Raw genomic sequence first — 22,708 nt, forward strand, 5'->3', positions numbered from 1 at the left:
AGTGCTCTTATATTGGGTGCATATATGTTACAGTGTAACATCAGGTTTTTGGTATTGATCCCTTTCATCATTATAGTGTCCATCTTTGTCTTTCTTTGTAGACTTTTTTAAAAAGTCTGTTTTGTCCGATATGAGTATTGCTACCCCTGCTTTCTGGTTTCCATTTGCATGAAATATCTTTTTCCATCCCCTCACTTTCAACCTGTGTGCATATTTCACCCTAAAGTGAGTCTCTTGTCCACAGCATATTATGGGTTCTTTTTTATTTTTTATTTTTAATCCAGTTTGTCACTCTGTGTCTTCTGATCAGAGCATTTAGTCCATTGACACATAAAGTAATATTGATAGGTATGTACTTGTTGCCATTTAAAACCTTGTTTTCCAGTTGTTTTTGTAGCTCTTTTTTGGCTCATTTCTTCTTTTTGTTTTTCCTTTTGTGATTTGTTGGTTTTCTTTTTTAGTTTGCTTGAGTTTCTTTATTTTTCGTTTTTTTTTAATCTATTGTATGTTTTTGATTTGTGGCTACCCTGGTTTACAAGTATGTTGACCCATAACTGTATCTACTTTAAATTGATAGTCATGCAAGTTCAAACACATTCTAAAAGATTTACATTTTTATACTCCCCTCCTCCACTTTTTGTGATTTTGATATCCTGTTTTGCATCTTCATGCTTACCCTTTTACTGTTTGTTGTAGTTATAATCACTTTTACAATTTTTTATTGTTTTTTAAATCTGTGTGCTTGTTTATATAATTTTCAGTCTTTTCATATATTTGCCTATCCTATTGTGTTTTTCTTTTTTCTATAGGTTCTTGCTTCTTTTCTATTTAGAGAAGACCTTTCAGTATTTCTTTTAGGGTAGGTTTAGTATTGCTGAATTCTTTTAGTTTTTGCTTGTCTGAGAAATTCTTTCTCTCCTAAATGATAATCTTGCTGGGTAGAGTATCCTAGGTTGCAGGGTTTTCCCTTTCAGGTCTTTGAATATATCATGTCACTCCCATCTGGCCTGCAGAGTTTCTGCAGAGAAATCAGCTGATAGCCTTATGGAGTTCCCTTGTAACTGACTCTTTTGTTTTTCTCCTGCTGCCTTTAGAATCCTCGCTTTAACTTTTGCCATTTTAATTATGATATGTCTTTGTGTGTGTTCATGTTGTTTGGGACCCTCTGTGTTTCCTGTACCTGGATATATGTTTCCTTCTTAAGGTTTGGAACGTTCTCGGCCATAATTTCTTCAAATGCATTTTTGATACCCTTTTTTCTCTTCTCTCCTTCTGTGCATAGGTTGGCACACTTTACATATCCCATAGATCTTGTATGTTGCTTTCATTTTTTTTTCATTTGTCTTTCTGTCTGCTGTTCTGATTGGGTGATTGCCATTATTCTGTCTTCTAGATCACTTATTCCTTCTGTGTCATTTAGTCTGCTATTCATTGCTTCTAGATTGGTTTTTAATCTCAGTAATTGAATTGTCTGTTTGATTGGTTCATTTTTAGTTTATAGTTCCTTGTTACAGTGATCTGAATTTTATTAATAATCTTTTTTATTTTATTAATAAATAATAAACTTTTATTATTTTTATTTTATTAATGATCTTAGTAAATTTCATTTTATTAATAATCTGAATTTTATTAATAATCTTTTTTTTAACTTTATTTATTTTTGGCTGCGTTGGGTCTTTGTTGCTGCATGCGGGCTTTCTCTATTTGTGGTGAGCCGGGGCTACTCTTCGTTGCAGCGTGTGGGCTTCTCATTGTGGTGGCTTCTCTTGTTGCAGAGCACGGGCTCTAGGCACGTGGGCTTCGGCAGTTGTGTCACGCAGGCTCAGTAGTTGTGGCACATGGGCTTACTTGCTCCACAGCACGTGGGATCTTCCCAGACCAGGGATCAAACCCGTTTCCCTTGCATTAGCAGGCAGATTCTTAACCACTGTGCCACCAGGGAAGTCCCAATAATCTTTCTTAAATCAGCATTTTTATTACCTCATTTTTGGACTCAGAGTCTAATAGACTGGTGAGGTCTGTTTCATTATTTGTTCTTTCAGGAGATTTTTCTTGTTCTTTTAATTGGGAGTAGTTCCTCTGTTTTTTAAATTTCTCTGTCTCCATGAATTTAGGAGAAACCATTATCTACTTTGGTCTTGAAGGGGTGTTTCCCTGTGTAGATTGTGTGAGTCTGTTATTTTTGGTGCAAGGGCTTGTTTTGGTATAGATGCCAGCCACTTTTTTCTTCAGAGTGTGCTGGCTGTTATCCCATTGATAGGGGTTGTAATAGGTGTTGTGGTGTGCAGAACCTGTGCTAGATGAGGGGCAGGGCCTCCTCTTTGCTCCATGGCTGTCACCACCCTGTTGGGGGCAGTGTCTGCTCCCCAGTTGTTGAAGAAGCCCTAATGGTTGGGTGCAGTTAGGTTCAGTTGCCCTTGAGTGTGTGCTCTGCCCCAAAGGAGGTGACTGCAGAAGCATATAAGGCCTGTGTAGTCACAGCGAACCTATGCACCTGTAGTTGCCCATAGTTTCGCCCAGAAGCAGCCAGTGGTCTCGTCCCTTTCTCTGTTGTGTTCATCCCAGACCTAGTGCTAGGCTGTGGTGTGGAGTAGGCTGGGGCTGGAGGCTGTGACTGCAGGAATTGAGGTTGCTGTGCTGCACCTGGGACCTGGGCATCCCCTGTGGTAGACCTCTACCAGGACCTGCCAGCCCCACATCCAGCTCCACACTGCAGTGTGAAGTGGGTGGAGCTGGAGCGCTCCCACTGGAAACGTACCACTGCATACTCCTGCCCAGGGCCTGTCTGCTCAAGACTCAGCATCCAGCCACTCTGCTTTTCTCTGGCACCACCTATGCATGTGCTGACAAAGTCTGCTGCAGCCAGACCCACCCCTGCTGTGCACACACCTACCACAGGCTCCAAGGTTCTCCCCAGACCACACCTCAGACCCTTCAAGTTGTCTCTGTGCAGCTATATCGAGTCCTCTCCCAGGGACTTGGAGATTTGGCAGTTAGCCACTGCACGTAATTGTGGCACCGCCCGGTGCATGCACTGACTGTGTCTGCCCAGTTTGATCCACCACCCCCATGTGTGCACTGACAGTGGGTGAGAGTCCGCCTGCCGATGCAGGGGACACGGGTTCGTGCCCCGGTCCGGGAAGATCCCACATGCCGCAGAGTGGCTGGGCCCATGAGCCATGGCCGCTGAGCCTGTGCGTCCGGAGCCTGTGCTCCGCAACGGGAGAGGCCACAACAGTGAGAGGCCCGTGTACTGCAAAAAAAAAAAAAAAAAAAAAAAAAAATAGGGCCTAGTTATGAGGGGCCCTGAGAGCCAGGAAGAGGAGTTTAGATTTGATATAGAAACAATTCAGATTTTGTTTACTGAAAGATTTTGATTGAGGTGACAGTGATGAAGATGATATATGGACAACTATACTCTGTTTATTTATCTCTATACTATGTTATTTACCCTTTTACCGTAGGATAAATTGCTAGATCTAGAAATTGGAGATAGGGTGAAAGGCATGCAGAGAGGCTATTTACCCAAAATTATGCAGATAACGTAGTAAAACCAATCTAGCCAATCTAATTTTAGAGTCTTGTAATCTTAAAAAAAATTAGCCAAAACCTAAATAAACTCATTTCATGTGAGAATGATAAGCCCTGATTCTCTCCACATTCAATTCCAAGCATCAAGTAAGGATTTCAAAGATATACAGCTATTTCCCTACACGCCATGAAATTATGAGGGACACCAGATGGTCTTTAACTTACCCTACTCTAACGTATAAAAGAAAAATTCCCGGGCTTCCCTGGTGGCGCAGTGGTTGAGAGTCCGCCTGCCGATGCAGGGGACTTGCGTTCGTGCCCCGGTCTGGGAAGATCCCACATGCCGCGGAGCGGCTGGGCCCGTAAGCCATGGCCGCTGAGCCTGCGCGTCCGGAGCCTGTGCTCCGCAACGGGAGACGCCACAACAGTGAGAGGCCCACGTACAGCAACAAAAAAAAAAAAAAAAAAAGAAAAATTCCCGTAGTCATTATTTTACTATTTTATCATTCAGGTCTTAACTACCCTTAGGCCAGAGGAGGTTGTATTAATATATAATTAATATTTAGTACCCAAGGTCTGAGAAAACTTATTTAGGATTTTGTTCAATTAAATTGGGTTAGACTGAAAATGGATATTATAACTCTCTGCAGTATGGCAGAGAGATGATATGCCCAAACATATTGGCAGATACCATATATATATATGGTATACAAGTATATACAAGTAACATAAATTGGTTAATTTCTTTTGCTAAGTTTGAAAAATAATCTATACCTTGGTATATAAAAGTTACTTCTAAAGAGATATTATAAACGGTTTTACTATCTTTCAAGTGTAGCCTTTTAACTGTCTTTTCCTTGCATTTAAAGAAGCAACAGTATCACCAAAATTTAATTTTTTCTACGCTCAGGTGACATAAGAAGTTGTACAAACAAAATTGGATCAGGAGACCTGGGTTCTAAGATTTGGCCCTGCCATTAGCTAGCTATACAACTCTGGGCAAATCTGTGAGCCCCTGGGAACCTAAGTTGCCCCATTTATGAAATTAAGGAGTTAGATTCAATGTTCACAAATGAAATATCCCAATACTATAATTCTCCCTATACACTTATGCACATGTAAGATAAGATACCAGATATAACCTGGTTTAAACTACTTTGGTATTTTGGAAAGAAAAGGGTAAACTTTTAAAATTTTAAAATAGCACACTGTGTCATAAGTGACTTTATCAAATAAAATTTCATTAAGAACTTGGACAGAGACTGAAAGACAGCCAGAGTAACATGATTGCTCCATTCTGAGCAGTTTTTCAGGGCTGGTGGATCAACCAAATTAAGAATCTATTTATGTAATTACTCATTCATTAAAACATGGAAATTCATGGAGAACAAACCTAGGTCTAACTAATAATATTAAAAATTGGCTTGCAGTCTGAAAAAAAGAAAAGAAGGAGCTTCCCTGGCAGTTATGGCTAACCTGTCTTACTCCAAACCTAGACAGCGTGATGTTTTGGGGATGGTTTTTTTTTTTCCCTTATAAAACCTTCCAAGACAAATGATTTAACAGGTTTAGTTTGCAGAAATCAAACTTCCAGAGCAATCTGTATTGCAGCAATTGAAAAGGAAAGAATTGAATTGAGCTTTATTTTTAAAACAGGGCAGTAGTCAAAACTATACTAAATTTGCCTGAACTCCACCGTAAATGACTAAAAACTTTTATAATTGTCAGTTAATCATGATTGCATTCAGTGCCTCTCTAGTTTTGCTCATCTTAATTTCAAAGAAGTAATTGGTAGTGTTTTCTGGAATGTTTGTTAGTATTTTCCAAGGTAGTCAGGAAACAAAGGGATACCCAAGACTTAATGACTAAACAAAAACTCCAAGAGACCTATCCACAGTGGCATTGTTTTAGCCATTCTTCATCCTGTAACATCAACTTATAAAGATGTGAGTGGAGAGTTTTCAATCCTCCACCTCAAGTTTCCTTTGGGGGTCAGTTGCCTTTAGGGTCAGTTGAAGGTCATACCCTTAAGCTGGGGGGACTTTTGAGTAATTAACCCTAGATAGGTTCCTAAATGGTTTATTTGATGTCTCTTGGAACTAACAGCCATATCTGAAGAGGATTAAAAACCCAAGTAAAGTGTAGCACCAGCTCTGCTATGGCTTCCAGCCTACTAAAAATTCATAACCAAACATTTGCTAACACTCGACCATTCTCCAAGTCACTTGTTCTTCTATTACAGTACATATTCGTGATCCTAATTGATGAGGTTTTCAGGCTAAACAAAATTATTTTAATTCTATCGTTTTGCTATTTAATAGAAATAAAATCAGATAAATAATGATGATAATTGTGATGACAAAATACTTCTGCAAAAATTTTCTCATTTAATAGTGGTATTCGTTATTATCTCCATTTTTCAAAAAAACTTTAGAGAGGTTGCAGTAACTTTTTCAAAATTACACAACTGGTAATTGGCAGAGTCAGAATTTAAGCCTAGAGAGGAATCTTTTCACTAAACTAAAGCAGATGAAAACATAAATGGAATTAAAACTTGGATTTGAGGGAGTCAGTAGTTTTATGGCAATGCCTATCATACTTTGCATAGGATACAAAAGACTTCACTTGAATGGGGTTTGTTTTTTTAGGGAGGTAGTTTTTCGCTTTTTTAAATACATAGTACAGATGCCACTGTCTATTGCTTAGGTTGACAATTCCATTCAGTTCAGTTGCCAACAATGATACTTAAGCAGTACATATTTGGCCTAAAGAAAAAAAAAAGAGGTTAGAACAAAAGTGTGTGAAGAAAAATTATTATGGAGAAAAGGGACATGATTAACTGAAGGATATAAAGAGTAATTTTAGAAGTTATGGCAGCTTCTAATAAAGTTTGTGTATGCAGTTTCTCACCAGGTGCTGAAGGTTAGTTTCCTTCCTGGCTGGAAGCTCCCCAGAAAGGATTTATGGCAGCTTTGTTCTCAGAAAGCTTTACTTTTAATCAGATAAAGGGAATCTCAGAAAAGGCTTCTTTCTGCATCTTGCTGTATCTCAGATGTCTTCAGTTTAAGGTAATCTTTATACCATTCTGGTAGGTTGTGCATTCCTTCATTTGGGACTGCACATTAGCTTATCAAATCTCTAATAAGAAATGCTGTTCAGCTGCTGATGTCTCTGAACTCAAAGGGCCTGGGACCCAGCATCAGCTGGCCGGTGTCTCTGGGGAGAGGACACAAAGAAGCTTATGTTGGGAATGCTAGGAAACTGCAAAGTGGATTTGGCTGTTGCTATGGGAAGGAACTGCTGCTGCCAGAATGAAGCAGCATGCAAAGGCAATACAGGAACCACAAGCATGTGGGAAGCCCACAGGAAGAAGACAGGAGGAGCTGCTCCCTTCTTCCTCCTCCAACCTTGCAGTCTGTTGGTGGAGCCTAACAGGGAGTCAGTTGGCAAGACCAAAACTGCTTAGCAGAGTCCCAGCTCCAGCATCACTAGGCAGAGCATGGAGGCTGAATTTGAAGTTGAGGGACAATCATAGTGTCAACTTCTTAGAAACCACACATTCTCACACCCCTGCCCCACCCCCAGGCCTGATGAATCAAACTCTAGGGATGCCGCTCAACAATTTGTGTGTTAACAAGCCCTCCAGGTGTTTTAGGTGCACGGTCAAGTTTGAGAACCTCCAAACTAGAACACTGGGCATCCAGATTCTTCATTTGCTGATTTTCAGTCTTGCCAGTGATTGGTTCTTTAAGAGTGAGAAAGTACTGCTGCTCAGAACCTAATCATGATCCCCACCATGCTTCTAGGCAGTTGGGATTGGCAGAAGCTGGAAACAAATTCAAATTATATAAGACTTTGGTTTCTTTGTGAATTAAATAGAAGTGATACTCTTACTTAGGGTTTTGATTTAAATTATGAACAGAGATCTATCTAACAGAGCAATAAAATATAAAAACTGAGTATTAATGTATAGCTCAATGTTGTAATAAAAAGTATAAAGTGAAACTAAATCATATTTAATTTCTGTAATTATTTTGGTGTTAGGTGGAATTTAAGCATAAATGACAGCTATTAGCTGTAAATAACTAATTAGCATTATTTTCAGACATCTGAGCCATTTTTTCTCCTTTCTTTGCATGAGCAAATGCACACTCAGACTCAAAGCTGAAATACTTAAAACATGTTCTTTCTCCTTTCCTACCCATATAGTCCCTCCCTTTGTCCCTGCCCCATAATTTTGAGGAACAAAAGACCCAACAGTGGCTTGACCTTGTAAACCAGGTGCTAAAGAGCTGAGTTAATGGTAGGGACCTACTCATTCATTTGCCAAACATTACTGAGTGCCTGTACATAACTATGTTGTAGGCTCTGTTTTAAGCTCTAAGTAAACATTAGTGAACAAAGCAAAGTTTCTACATCTGGAGCTTATATTCAAATAGGTAAGATACAAATAATAAGCGAACGACTAAATAATATATAAAGTGATGGTGAATGTTATTAAGAAAAATACAGTAGTATAAGGAGAAAGAGAATGACTAGCCTTGCTATATTGTGCATTAACTTTGTGTATGCCCTAAACCTAGCACTCAGTAAATGAATGAACAAACTTATTAAGACATCTCTGTGGTAGCATCTGTCTCATAACAGTGATAATATTGTAGTTAATTAGATTTATCTAAACACAGTGGCTCTGAATTCTGAAGAGTGAGAGTAGTAGCATTAAAGACCAGAACAGTGAAAAGAAAAGATAATGAGATCTCAGGCATCTGACCAAGTTTGAGTTAGGGAAGAATGATAAAGTCAAATAATACAAGAACCAAAAGGAAGAGGCTAGCAAGTCTGTACCCTTGTTCTAGGTTCTTGAGATTAGACAATTTCTATTTGAAAGAAATTAATAGTCTTTGGGGGGTTCTGTTTACACAAATTCCTAGTTAGGATTTCAGCAGCCACACCCAGGGAAGATCCTGATGCTAATCATCTGCTTAGGAAAACAGAAGATGTCTGTGGGGTTGGAAAAATAGTGAGAAAAAGGATCAGAAAATGAGTCATTCCTATTTACCCATTCTAGAAACGCTAAAATAAACTTGAGTTTATCTTCAGGATAGGTTTATAAGAAACATTGGTATTAAACTTGAAATTGCCTTAACAGAAAATATCTTACACTCTGCTAGTATGAAGAATGCATTAAAAAATAATACCCTTTGTTGATATCCAAAATGCTTACTATTGGGGCTAGCAGTTCCTAACACCGAGGAAGGAAAGAGGTTCCAGTGATTGATGGGACCACTGTACATCATTTACACACTCTTCTGTTTTACACTCACACCTACAAACACACATGTGCACACACACACACACACACATCAGATTTATAATTGGCAAACGTATAGGAAAAATTTATCACATTCACCATTCTACAATATGCTGGAATTACTCTAAATATGCTTTAAAATCACACATTTTTATAACTTAAAAGGATAACTGCCCTTTGTAGTATGTAAAAATCAGATCAGATATGCTTCAGGAACTAGATGACCTCACTAACTCAAAGCAGGGAGGGGTCATATATGTGAATGTTGGGTAGGACCCAACAAGCAAAGAGGCAAGACAATGTCTGAGTAGAGTATTTCTTTTAGAAGAGAGTGGAAAGTTCCTTTTTTAAGATTAGGGAGAAAAGGATCTTGGAATTTTACACTTGAAGCACAGAGATGTTTTGTCTTTTATTGGAAGGGAGAACAAAGATGAAAACAGAAACTGTGGGTTTCTGTTCATATTCAAAACCCAACCTTACCCCTTCCTCAGTAATTTTTCCCCTATGAAACAATATACTGGAAGTGTTAGAGTAATAGCAAATCACTAGTGGAGTAACAGTAAATCACTAGCAGAGTAGTAGTAAATCACTAGCAGAGTAATAAATCTCATGCCAATCAAATGATTCTTGATAGGGAACTTAAAGGCAAGAGGTAGATACAAAGACGTTTGATACCAAACTAGGTTTTAGTTCAAATTCACAAACCCTGGAGGAATGTAAGACTAAGATACAGATTCTGGTTGGGTTTATATAGAATGTTCCAGTGAGATCTGAAGATCAAAAGATATATGAAAAAGCGAATAGTGGTAAAGGATTAGTATGAAAATAGCAAACTAACTTTTTACATTTCTTAAAAGATGACTAGAATCAGATTGCCTGGATCTTAACTGTGATATTTGCTACACACTGTGTCACTCCAGGTAAATTATTTAACCTATTTGTCCTCAGTTTCATCACTTCTAAAATGGGAACAATAAGCAGTAAGGATTCACTGTATAGCACAGGGAATTGTATTCAATATCTTATAATAACCTATAATGGAGAATAATCTGAAAAAAATATATGTATAACTGAATCACTTTGCTGTACACTTGTACACTTTGCTGTAACACAATATTGTAAATCAACTATACTTCAATAAAAGAAATGGAAAAAAATTAAAATGGGAATAATAGTTTCTCGTGGGGTTACTATAAAGTTTAAATGTGTATGATTATTAAAGCACTTAACATAGTATCTGGAACATGGTGGAATTCAATATACATTACCTAGCAATATTTATTATTATTACTTATGATATTGCTAAACCCAGCTAGTGGGAGTATTTTTTAATGTAAAAAAAAAAGTGAGAAGACCTACTTGTCCCTCCACTGATCTATCATATCTACAATATTAACCAGGTTTTTCAAACTTAGGCCTCTCAACCTACCACTTAGAACTAACTGTAAGCTCAAGCTTTTGGGGAGGAGGAAGCTGTTTTAAAATAAGCTCTTTAAACCTAATTGATGCCAGAAAATATCTCAAACTAATCACCAGCATAAAAATAATCTTTCCGTACCTAAGGTTTATGAAATAATCAAAATCAAATGTATGTGAGCTGTTTTCAATCCTTATAGCTAGTATTTTCCCCTTCTAATAAGTTCATATCTCCAAATTTAATCAACAGTTTCCAATTATTTATAATCAGGTCTAGGTAAAGATTTTTAAAAGTTGATTTTGTTTTGGAGAATTATTTGTTTGCCCTATTATAACATTTCTTTTGTTAGAAACAATTTACAGTGGTGAAGTTTAATATACTAGCAGACAAAAGACTGCATAGTTTTTGTAGAAACACAGCTTCTGGAACAATTTCAAAATGGAACCCCAAAGACAGTGCATTAATGTTGAGATATTCTTAGAGATATATTTCTACATTAAAAAAGTAAAACATAATATGCTTTATAAATTAATCTCAAGTCTGAGCCAGACACAGAAGGGTGGTAAGCCTCAATTCTGTACCCACATAATCAAGTCTGTGGAAACTCTGGGAACCATGCCACTGGGCTCCAACCTAGCATAGTTGGGAAATGACACATTCTTTAAGAAGCTCTTGTGCAGGAAATGAGTGGGTCACAAGGCACACCAGTAAAGGTCCATAAACTTGTTTTATGAATGAAGAGTATGAGGTGTACTGGCTCCAAGCTGCAGTACCTTTATGAGCATGTCATAATTTCTCATTCTTCAGCTTTTATCATGGTGATGGATTGATAAAACAGAATCCTAACAGGAAAAAATAATCGTGTCAGCCATAAGAATATTGTCCCATGTCACTTCAGAATTATTTAAAATCAATTTTCCATATTTATCCCCATTCCTAGATCAGATCTTCCCACCTGCCCCTCCCCACCAAAAAAAGAAATGATATACAAAAAGCCACAAACTTAAACTAATCAATTTTATTCACACTTCCCATGAAAAGCAGTTACATTTTTACATAAAATGATTAACACAGAGAAGAGAAATCTTAAGAGTAACATATCTGATTAGACACAATACAGAAAGTAAATGTGAAAATTAAAAGTAGCATACTTTAGTGATTAAATTTATACTGTATTTTCTACTTATTTATAGCAGCATCAGTAAGATTCCTCTATTTTTTAATAAACTAGCAGCAAATTTTTTTTAACTACACAAATTCAGTAGATGTTTCCCCCACCACTGTTTCACTCATACAGAATTTATCACATTAACCAAACAAAACCACTTCTAGTTCCTGAAGAAAAAGGTGGCAAAAGGTTTCACAAGTCACCAGTTTCCCCTAAAAAGAAGGGAGGCCTGAGGAAGGAAGCTGAAAAAAATTTGCGTGTAATTACCAAAAATTAAATTCTCAACCACCTTGATCAATTATGAGTAAATTTTGTGGCATCTGTGTTTGTGTATGTTAGTGAATAAAAGGTATGTTAACTTTATTTTCTGATTTTATACTGCAGTCGAAAAATATGTGGAAGTTTCCAGGAGGCCTGTCAGAGCCCGGAGAAGATATTGGTGTGTATTTTACATATCTTTAATTGACTTGAAAATGTTGAGGAAATTCATATGTTTACTTTCTTGCTCTAGAGCTCAGAATAAGATCTTAACTTTTCTAATTGGTTTAGACTAAGTCAGAAAATTTCAGTGAAGTTACTTCAGGGATGATATAAAATTAGCAGCAAAACTTCTAATATTACAACTTATTTCATTGTTATAAATAATACCATTAGGAGCATAACACCTATTTTTCTGCTTAGGACTGCTTCTAGATTAATTTGCTTGAAAATGAGAAGCTTTGGATGTACATCAGTCAAGTTTAGCATTAAGGGTTATTTTGAATATAACTAAAATTGTCGGAATTAAACTATGATAAAACAAATTCTTGAGCATTCTATCACACAAGGATGAAGAGTAACTTTTAAATGAATTGTGAAATAAGAATTATTTATAAAGTCAATTATAGAACAGTGGTGACATAATTCTTCTGTTTATGAAAATTTTATCTACTGTTTATTTTGGAGAGTCAGAAAGCCAAAACATAGTAAAATGTCTCATATGAGAAAGTCTGAAATGAGAGATAACTTCCTAAAACAATTTACTGAGCTCATTATGTCAGGATTTTACAGGAAGAAAAGAATAGAAACTGAGTTTTCCTACCTATTCCTTAAACCATTGGGTCAAGTGCAGTCCCTATCATAATAAATCAACTGATTTCATATCAGTATTATTTGTCTATGACTTTTCCTCAATATGTATGTCCCCTAGTCTCTTTAACCATCATTTATATGAAGGCAATGTCCTAAATTATTTTTAAGTATTTTAAATATATATATACTTGAAATGATTTTTTTTAATGTTCCACAAATTAGAAATGCCCTATACATAGTACAGAATCAACTCCTAATATCCTATAAGTAAATTCACTACATTCAGATATATCCATAGCAAATTTTGTTTTTTAGGTACTTACTGACCTTTTGCTTAGAGTTTGCTAGGCCTTCCGTTGAAATAAAAAGGATTTTGTAGTGGTGCAAGTGTTGAAAGAGAAGGGCATTTATTCTAGAACTCCTGATTATCTCACACTATCCTTATGTGATATGAGATCATGTGAACTAGTTAAGTTTATGTTTTACATCCTTATCCAATTGATACTGGGCAAACAGCAGTCTACAGGAGAAGGTTTGTGTAGCTTCCTCTTCTGAGTGTTGCCTCCTCAAATGAATTGACTTTTCTCATTTGAGTTTTTATGGATAGTCTGAGTTTCAGATATATTTAAATGTAAATGAAGAAACACATTTCCAAGCCAAATGTGTATAATTGTAGGTTTGAGTGTGCTCCAGAACACTTCAAGTCCATATTATTAGGAATTCACTACTTTTTTTGTGTGTTTGTGGTTGTCACAACAACCCACCTATTCAGAGATCGTATATACACCTCACCATGTGTAAGTAAGAAAAAAGCAGCAATTGGCATTCACCACACTACCTAGGAGTAGTATAAATTGAAGCTTTGTCTCAGAACTGATAAAACCCTGAAAGCAGCTAGAAATGATAACTGACAGTAGAGATCTGGAAGACTGTGTATAGAGGGCATTTCTGTTTTGTAACAGTACAATAATAGATTATTCTTAATGATGAAGCCAAATCATCCAGGAATTATTTAAATTGTTTTCTTTAAGCTCTGTTTTTAGGAAAGTGTGTAATATACTTTAGGTATACTGCCATCACAAATGTGCAAACATTCATATTGGCTCTTAAGCAGTAAACAGTAGTTAACTGAGAAGCACATTTGTTTGGAATCATTCATTCTTTGATACTACTAGGTAAATGAAGCACTATTGTCTGTAGTGCTTAAAAAAAAAATTAAGGGGGCATATACAAAATAGAATGCAATCCTTAGGTTTTCATATAATATAATACCCTAAGAGTACAATGCATGTACAAGGTTAAAAATGGAGAAGCTGCCTTCCTGAAAAAAAATCTCATTACCACTGACAGGAAGAGCATTCCTGCATAGCCAAAGGCCTTTAAAGCAGGGGGGGTCTGATCAGAGTTCATCAGTGTACCAGAGTCAGAGGGAAACACCAGGAAAACCCATATTCTGCACAGTTTTTCCTTTTATTTTATTTCAATCTAATCCTATTAAATATTAGAAAATAGAAATAATATAAATTCCATTTCATTATTGTCCTTTAACGAAACAAAACACTGACGTTTTTAAACATATCTTTCAACCAGCAAAAATAAAAACAAAACCCTCTTGGTTTTTCCTATGTTCTTCAAACCTATAAAACAGTTATTTCAATTTAGCTTACAGTACATTAAAATAATAAAGGTACACGAGAATAAAGCACTTTATCTAGATAGAAAATCTTTAAATTCATGGTAAAATCTTTGGAGAAGAGATTTCAATCTTAAGATGGAAGGGGTTCTTCTAGATACAAAAGCGCTTATTTGCCCATTCAGTTTTTAGTCTAGTCAATATCATGGATTCAAATTAAATGGATCAAACTACCCAGGCAGCGCCAATTTTGAATCAACTGCTGTGGTGACTGCTGAGCAGGGCAGATTTCGTTCATCAGCCCCGTCCTGTGCTTCCATAACACACCAACAGGCCAGACTCAGGAACTAAATGCCAAACTCTTGATTAGTGTTGCTAACAGCTAAACAAGACCCCCATGGTCATTTTTCAAAGTGTTTGTTTAAAGAATAAAAATAAACATTTAAACAATTTTTAAGTCAGATCAGCAAGTGACATGTGAAATTTAAGACTACTGCCACAATCTTTAACAAATTTAATAACAAACACGTATACTACTAAAAATTATCTTTCTTATTAAGGCAAGTTTTCCTTTTCTTAACATATGAATTCTTCTTTTATGTTTTCAGTTTAAAAGTATAATTTCTAACCATGTTTGACCTAAGGCAAATCTCAATTATAAGGGAAGTCCACATATAATTCAAGTATGGCAGACAAATGTCATATATTAAACACTTTTCCTGTGCATATTTCCAGAGCTGTTTATCAGAAAAAACATTGAGACATTTTTTTTCTTTCAAGGACTTGCTCTTCCTTGCCTATTCCTCACTAGTAGGACTACTAAGAAGACAAATATAATTGACAATTTGACAAACAAGAAAATGGAGGCATTAAAGGGTAGTTGAACAAAAATTTGTACCTGTGGCAATTGTGAAGCTTCCCAGCAAATAGGCAAGGAAGGCAGCTTTTTTAGGGGCTTCTCGTAAAACACTTTGGGAGACAATGACAGAGCATCACAAAATTAGAGAAATGCCATGTAGGAGGTTCATCTGGATATTTAGAAAAAGCAGCCACAAAAATAAGTTATTGGCAATAAAAATCCTGTCCCAGAAATTTGCATATTATTGAAAAATCAACCTTATAAAATGTGAAAACCCTAGTTGTATTATAAAATTCTGTAAATTGCAAGTTTTTTGAAAACTTCTGATGAAATGACTGTAGCATTTTGCTGTTGGAGGAATGAATCCAAGTTCTTTGAAATTGCAAGAAACAAAGAAAATGCCAAAAATTAACCATGGTGGGATTCCACTCACAGGATAACTACAAGAGCATAACAAAATGGTTATAAAGGAGTCTGCTCTATGACTTCAGAGGCTTGACAGTCCCAGGAGAGACCAGGGGAGAGTTGAATCATTTCATAGTTCAGTACATTCTGTAGCTCTCCAGACTTTTATAAAGAAGAATGGATCACTTTTTCTCAATTCTGATGTTTATAAATTTAGGCAGTTTTAATGGGTAATCAGGAAGAGGATAATAATGAAAAAATACATAGGAATAGTAACTGCAGCTTTGCAACCTATGTTTTCACCTTTGGGGAAATAAAGCAGGAAGAATTTTTAAAAATGTGACTCCCAAAATATATATATAAGTGGGTAATAAGCCTGCAAGTAGCAGCCAAAGAAATATTCAATATTTCAAAAGCTTCTTAGGTATACATTGGTAACAAAATACTTTGGTACTTCAGGATGTCCAGAAGGCAAAGAGTTTACATTGAAAACTTTATCTTCTTAGGGTAAAGTTGTGCTTTTTGAGCGTTTAGAAAATGCTTCTTGAAAATCTTTGATGATTAAATTCCTAAAAATGTGATCCTTATTGATTTGTACATTTTCTTCTATGTAGGAGATACAGCAGTTCGAGAAGTTTTTGAAGAGACTGGTATAAAGTCAGAATTCAGGTCCCTCCTGAGTATTCGGCAACAGCACACCCATCCTGGAGCTTTTGGAAAGTCAGATATGTATATTATCTGCCGCCTAAAGCCATATTCATTCACCATAAATTTTTGCCAGCGTGAATGCTTAAGGTGTGAGTGGATGGATCTCAGTGACCTAGTCAAGACTGAAAATACAACTCCGATCACCAGCAGAGTCGCTAGGCTGCTGCTCTATGGATACAGAGAAGGGTTTGACAAGATTGATCTGACCATGGAAGAACTTCCAGCAGTTCACACAGGCTTGTTCTATAAAATCTATCACAAGGAACTGCCAGACAGTTATAAAACTATGACAGGCATGGATTAAATTTATATTTACATGGTTTTAAAATGTTTAAATAAATTGTACCTGTAGATTAATGTGTGCCATATTATAAGAAGTAGTGGACATTTGGGTTAACTAAATATCTGACTTAAATTTTCTAATGTCTATGATTTCCATGAAGAAAACTTGTTTGTACGTATGCACATTTTAAAAGCCTCTTTTCAAATGAAGCAAATGTATGAAAAAGATTGTAGCTGTAAGTAAGCTTCACTGGATAAAGGCAAATGCTATATAAAAAGTGGAAGTCTATGCATTTTCCAGGAATTTTTGTTTTTGTTGTTGTTTTAACTAAGGCAATGGTTAAATATTTTACTGTTAGATAAAAGGTTGTCTGACCAGTTACCTAAACTGAGCAGATAGCTGTATACATTTTTCTTTTTCTTTCATCAACAAATTTCTAAAATATACCTCTTCTTTCATGAGGTATATGAAATGAGATCAGATGCTGCCATTAAGATCAGCTCTTAGCAGACATTGGAAGAAAAAGTATAGCTTTCTGCCCAGGTCCTGTTTTGGGTCCAAGTTTATACTGCCCAGTTCGTTTCAGTGCCACATACCAACTGGAGTATTTCCTTGACCGGTAAGTATTGTAGTTATTAGATTCCAATCGTTCAAAAAAGAAGCACTCATCTGTAACACATTTCTGAAAAACAAAGGAAAAATTAGTAGTTGTTGTCATACTTTTCATGTTAAATATTTAACGACAGTACACAGTGCTTTGGGTTCAGCAGGACAGTCAAACTAGTGAGAGACTCAACAGGCCAAAATCTGACAGAATCTGAGTCTGCAGAAAGACGCAGCGCAGGAACACAGCATATCAGCAGGACAATTGCAAGCACATTTCTTCGGAGGAGCAGTCCAAGGACCATTCTCCAGCCCCACAATGGACAGGTCAGGTGCTAGGCAGCAAGAGCACACAGGTGGTGTAGGAACCACACTGGCTCAGACTTGAAACATCCCATGAACATAGATTTCAGTGGTCTCCAAAAGAGACATACATCCAGTAACAAGAAAGACCTAAAAGTGATTAATAGGTCCTGTAGTCAGCTTCTAGAGATAAGAATTTTACTGGATATTTACTTGGCTTTAATGTTTTGACTACTGTTAACTGAACTTTTAAAAATTGAAATGCAAACTTACCTAGTTGCTCATTTTTTTTTTTTGTAACTTACTAAGAAAGCAACTTAAGTGCAAATAAGTCACAGGTAGCCTTACAAAGAAGCATACATTGCGCAAGGACCCAGCTATACGATACCCAGGACTGTCTCATGATTTTCAAAGAGATTCAAATGTAATAACAGTGACACGGATACTCTGTAGCCAATTCTTGCTACCTTTGCTGAAATTATTGTGCTTCCTTTATTAACTGAAATTAACCTGTTTTACTTTATCTTGTCATTTTTTAGTGCCACCAATAAAAATCTTCCTCTTTCTCTATTCCAGGTTTAAGGTCAGGAGTCGAAAAGTAAAGAGTGAAAAGTCATGTAATCGTAAAGATAATATGAAAGGTCAGCATTGAGCATCATGGGCTAATTTCCCAGAAATAGACCTAAACCACATCAGTCAGTTATCCTCAGGACGTTGATATGCTCATTTTTTGGTGTTCAGTCAGCCTACAGGGTGTCCCACCTTGCTAGTTAGCACTCCCTGTAATGCTTGGCCAACTGGGATACATACCATGCCAGTAATATTTGCCTTCTCAACCAGTTGCTAGTATTTTAGAGAAAAGAAATAGTACCAGGGATTAAGTGGATAATATTGATACATTATGGAAACCACAAGTTTTTGTTTTTGTTTTTTAAACAGAGGTTACTTGTACCTTTTTACACAGAGGGGAGAGAAGGAAATTGTGCATCTGTGCTGAACATTCAGACACGTAAGTTTACTAAACAGCTGATGTGCACTTGAAAACAAACTGCATTTTTTTAATGGGTAGTAGAGCCAAAATTCAGCCTCAATAAAAGCATGCATCTAACATCCCATTTTAAGCAATTTTCAGTTCTCTCCATCCTAAGTTTACAAATCATCTTCATTGGTTGTGATGTCAATAATCCTGTTAAAAACTGATGCAGTGTAATTTTTTTAACCTTTATAAACATATTCACAGAGCTTTTTCTCCTATACTCAATGTTTAACTGCTCACCATTTCAAACTTAAGAGAAAAGGAGATCTTCAGAGGACATCACAGAGGAAGTGGTAAGTAGCTTCTAAAGGCTTATAACAAATTGTACCTTGCCTTCAAGCCTTATTTTATATAGGCCCAGGAGCTGGGAAATCCCTTAATTCATGGTTACTGACTGCTCTCATGCATATCATTTTATTTAAATACCACAACAATCCTCTGTATCATATATGTATCATATATACTCATTAACAAATGAGGAACCTAAAATTCAAGGCTCATAGATTAGGAGACTAGGATTGATGTATATACACTACTGTGTATAAAACATAACTAATGAGAACCGACTGTATGGCACAGGGAACTCTACTCAGTGCTCTGTGGTGGGAAGGAAATCCAGAAAAGAGGAGATTTATATATATGTATAGCTGATTCACTTTGCTGTACAGCAAAAACAAACACAACATTGTAAAGCAACTACACTCCAAAAAAGTAAACAAATAAATAAAATCGGGAGAATAAATAAATAAAACTCAAGGCTCTTAGTAACTTATTTCAGATTGTGGATACCCTTTGCCCATGTGTCCATATGACACCTTTTCATCAAATTACATTTTCCTTTATTTTTTTTAATTTAAGAATAATTTTGGGATACAGAAAGCACACAGCTCAAATAATGCATTTGTTCATTTAACGTAATTTTTTTCTTCTAGGCAGTGGGATACATCAGTGAACAAAACTGAACAAAGATCCCTGCCTTTGTGCGGGTCAAATCCTGCCTTTGTGTGGTCAGATCCTCAATGGGGGAGACACAAAATAAGCAGTAAGCATAACTGGATAAATTGCTAAAATACGATAAATCCTATGGGAAAAAGTAAAACTGAGAGGATAAGAGGGATGGGGGATGGTGTGGGTACAGATTAGTCTGCAGTATTAAATAGCACGGCCACAGTAGGCTCCACTGAGAAAGTGATATTTGAGCAAAAACCTGAAGGAGCTGGAGTTAACCCTCCAGGTACCAGAGAACAGCATCCCAAGCAGACAGAGGGAAAAGCCAGTGTAAAATCCCTACAACAGGATCATGCCTAAAGTGTGTGAAGGGCAGCAAGAAGGCCAGTGTAAATGAAGCAGAGGGTTTGAAGGGGAAAGGAAATGAAGTCAGAGAGGTAATGAGATAGGAGATTTATAGGCTATTGTAAGTATTTTAGCTTCTATCCTGAGAAATTGAAAAGCCATTGTAGACTTTTGAGCATGATCTGACATTTTTACAGGATAACTCTGGCTGTCAAGATTACTCTGGGCCAAAGGCAGATGCAGATACAGATACACCCATTAGAGGCTTGCTCAGTAACCTAGACAGAGAGGGAGACTCAGACCACAGTGGTAGCAGCAGAGATAGTAAGAAGCTGTCTGCTTCTGGATGTATTCTGAAAGTAGAGTCAACACAGTTTCCTGACAGATCTGATGTGCAGTGTAAGATATAGAGGAATCAAGGGTGGCACTGAAGTTTATGTTCTAGATGATGGACTTGCTGAGATGGGGAAAGCTATGAGTGGGGACAGGTTTTATAGAGAAAGATTAGGAACTCAGTTTTGGACATGCTAAGTTTGAGATAAATATTAGATGTCCTAAAGGAGATAAAGAGTGTTTACTGAGCACATACTCTGCAAGAGACAAATCACTTAACCTTCTTTCCCTCTTACTAATGCTAATAACCACAGAATTGGAACTTGAAAAGTACTAATTTATTTGGAATACTGAGAAGTGTTTTAAGTTACAATAATTCCAATAAGCCATATTCTCAATTCTAAAAGGTATGCAGTCTAAAAAATGAATGTAGATGTACATGTATAAGAGTAATATAAATCAGTCATACATCAGTGGTAGGCCACACCTCAAGACTTGCCTGAGCATTATCCACATGAACTAGCTTAGCTTATGGTCCTATATAAGGGGCACAGTAACCATTTGTTGATACTGATAACAGTGATGCTAATGATTTTAAAGATGGTGCTGGAAATTTGACCCCTTGTCGGGGCATCTGAATAGGAAAGAATCAAATAGAGTTTGAAAAAGCATAATCAACATTTTAAATAGTTTGATTTGTATTTTGTCTATATATTTAATTTACGTTGAAATTTCAGAAGAAAGTAAACTGATGTGACATATTTATACATAATGAAAAACTGACCCTAGGAAATGGTAGGAACCAGGTTTCTCACTATTGGAGTGGGTGGTTACAGACAAGCCAGCAGGGAAGGCTAAAATGGTTCATGTGATACTGTTGGATTAGGGTTGGATAACATCAGTATGTACTCATTTTTAGTTGACTACAGATGGTTAAATATAGAAGTATTTATAGTTATGTGTGTGTGTGTGTGTGTGTATGTGTATATATATATATATATATATATATATATATATATCCAGGTTGGTATATGCCTATATTCCTTGCTCGGTCAGATAAGAGGGCCTGGAAGCAGACACACCTCGGTAGCAACAAGCACGCCCAGATCTTGGTTTCTGATACCATTTTCCAGTAGAAGGAACCAAGCCTCCTTAGAGAAATGGCTCATTCTGGGCTGGAGTAGGGAATATACAAGATGAGACTGGAGCACTCTTAGAGGACATAAAATAAGGAAGTGCTCAAAAAACCCCACATTGACTGGAATATGTCAAAGAATACAGGAGCCAAATGAAAAAGCTCCCAAGAGCCAAAGCTGAAACAATTTGAACAACAAAATAATACAGTTTTGGATTATAACCCAAAGTACAAAATAAATATCCATTCATATATACTGATATACATGATTAACTAAATAAAATAAGTTGTTTCTCATACAAAAGAATTCCAAATAATTTATGCAGATACTTCCTCCTCAAGGAGACAGAGCATAAACCTCCCCCGCCCCGACTCCCATCTCTTAAATGTAGACTGTGTATAGTGACTTTCTTCCAAATACAATATGGAAAGGGGAAAGAAAACAGCAGTAACTTTACAGTGGAGACAAACACTACCTCAGCCAGCTGACCAAGGTTAATATTATTAGTGATAAGCATGTTCCCTGAAACGATACAATGAAAATAGTACTTTACCTCTGTGATCTACCTCCCAAACACTCATAACCCATGTCTAATCATGAGGAAAACATCAGGCAAACTCAAACTGAAAGACTTTCTAACAAATACTTGACCAGTACTCCTCAAACTGTCAAAGTAATCCAAAAAAGGCAAGTCTAAGGAAATGTCATGATCTAAGGGAGACTATAGAAACATGACTCAATGTGGTATCCTGAGTGGGATCCTGGAACAGAAAAAGGACATGAGGTAAAAATTAAGGAAATATGAAAAGTGTGAACTTCAACTAATAATGATGTATCAATATTGGTTCATTAGTCGTGACAGGTGTACCATACTAATGTAACATGTTAATAGGAGAAGCTGGGTGTGGAGTATACAGAAACTCTCTGTACTGCATCTTCACAACTTTTCTGTAAACCTACTACTAATCTAAAATCAAAATTTATTTTTAAAAAAACCTGACCTTAGGGCTACAAGTATGACCGCAAAAAAGAATCTCAAGTAACTGAATTTAGTAACTCTAGCTACACTATGAGGGATAAAAGCATCTCATTCATTTCTGTGCTCTACAACATCCAAATACAGATCATTTATTTATATATACATATCCACTTTATTTCACCATACTATAAATGCCAGGTGGGTGGAGATTTTCTTCTGTTGTTTTTCTTCTGTTCTATTGCTGTATCAGTACCTGGCACATAGTGATCAATAAATATTTGCTAAATTAATGAATAAATGAAACTTTTATATAGGTTACAGTAAAAATACCATTCAATGGCACTGCAAAATCTAAATAAGAACAAAGGAACTAAGACCAAGGAAAATCCAGCCTAAGTACTGAAATATAGAATATAGTCTAATTTTATGGACTAATTTAGTCCCTGAGGAAACTAAGCCAGTTGGCCCATTGCAAGAGTTTGACTATCCTAACAACATCTGTGAGGATCTTTATGAGCCAGGAAACCTGGGTTCCAGTCTTGCCTTGATCCCTAACTATCTTGTACCTTGGAGCAGGCCACTTAACCGCTCTGAACATTACTTTTCTCATCTGTGAAATAAGACTGGATTAGATGATCT

The 22,708-nt window shown here is 36.5% G+C and overlaps 2 protein-coding genes across 2 annotated transcripts in view; one reads left to right on the forward strand and one right to left on the reverse strand.

Annotated features, from left to right (window-relative positions):
- Positions 1–16,618, forward strand: part of NUDT6 (nudix hydrolase 6) — a gene marked incomplete at its 5' end in the record, with an annotated part of 34,189 nt that extends 17,571 nt beyond the window's left edge. Inside the window, 2 exons of the mRNA XM_079708213.1 lie at positions 11,812–11,866; positions 16,010–16,618. Of these exons, the coding sequence (XP_079564339.1) occupies positions 11,812–11,866; positions 16,010–16,407 (453 nt within the window). The 3' untranslated portion in view covers positions 16,408–16,618. The remainder of the gene's footprint in view (positions 1–11,811; positions 11,867–16,009) is intronic.
- Positions 16,619–16,882: 264 nt separating this feature from the next.
- The window catches only part of FGF2 (fibroblast growth factor 2), a gene marked incomplete at both ends in the record, with an annotated part of 55,941 nt that continues 50,115 nt past the window's right edge, over positions 16,883–22,708 (reverse strand). Inside the window, one exon of the mRNA XM_079714796.1 lies at positions 16,883–17,068. Coding sequence (XP_079570922.1) covers positions 16,883–17,068 — 186 coding nt within the window. The remainder of the gene's footprint in view (positions 17,069–22,708) is intronic.

This window comes from Hyperoodon ampullatus, assembly GCF_949752795.1.
Source record: "Hyperoodon ampullatus genome assembly, chromosome: 1".
Classification (NCBI taxonomy): domain Eukaryota; kingdom Metazoa; phylum Chordata; class Mammalia; order Artiodactyla; family Ziphiidae; genus Hyperoodon; species Hyperoodon ampullatus.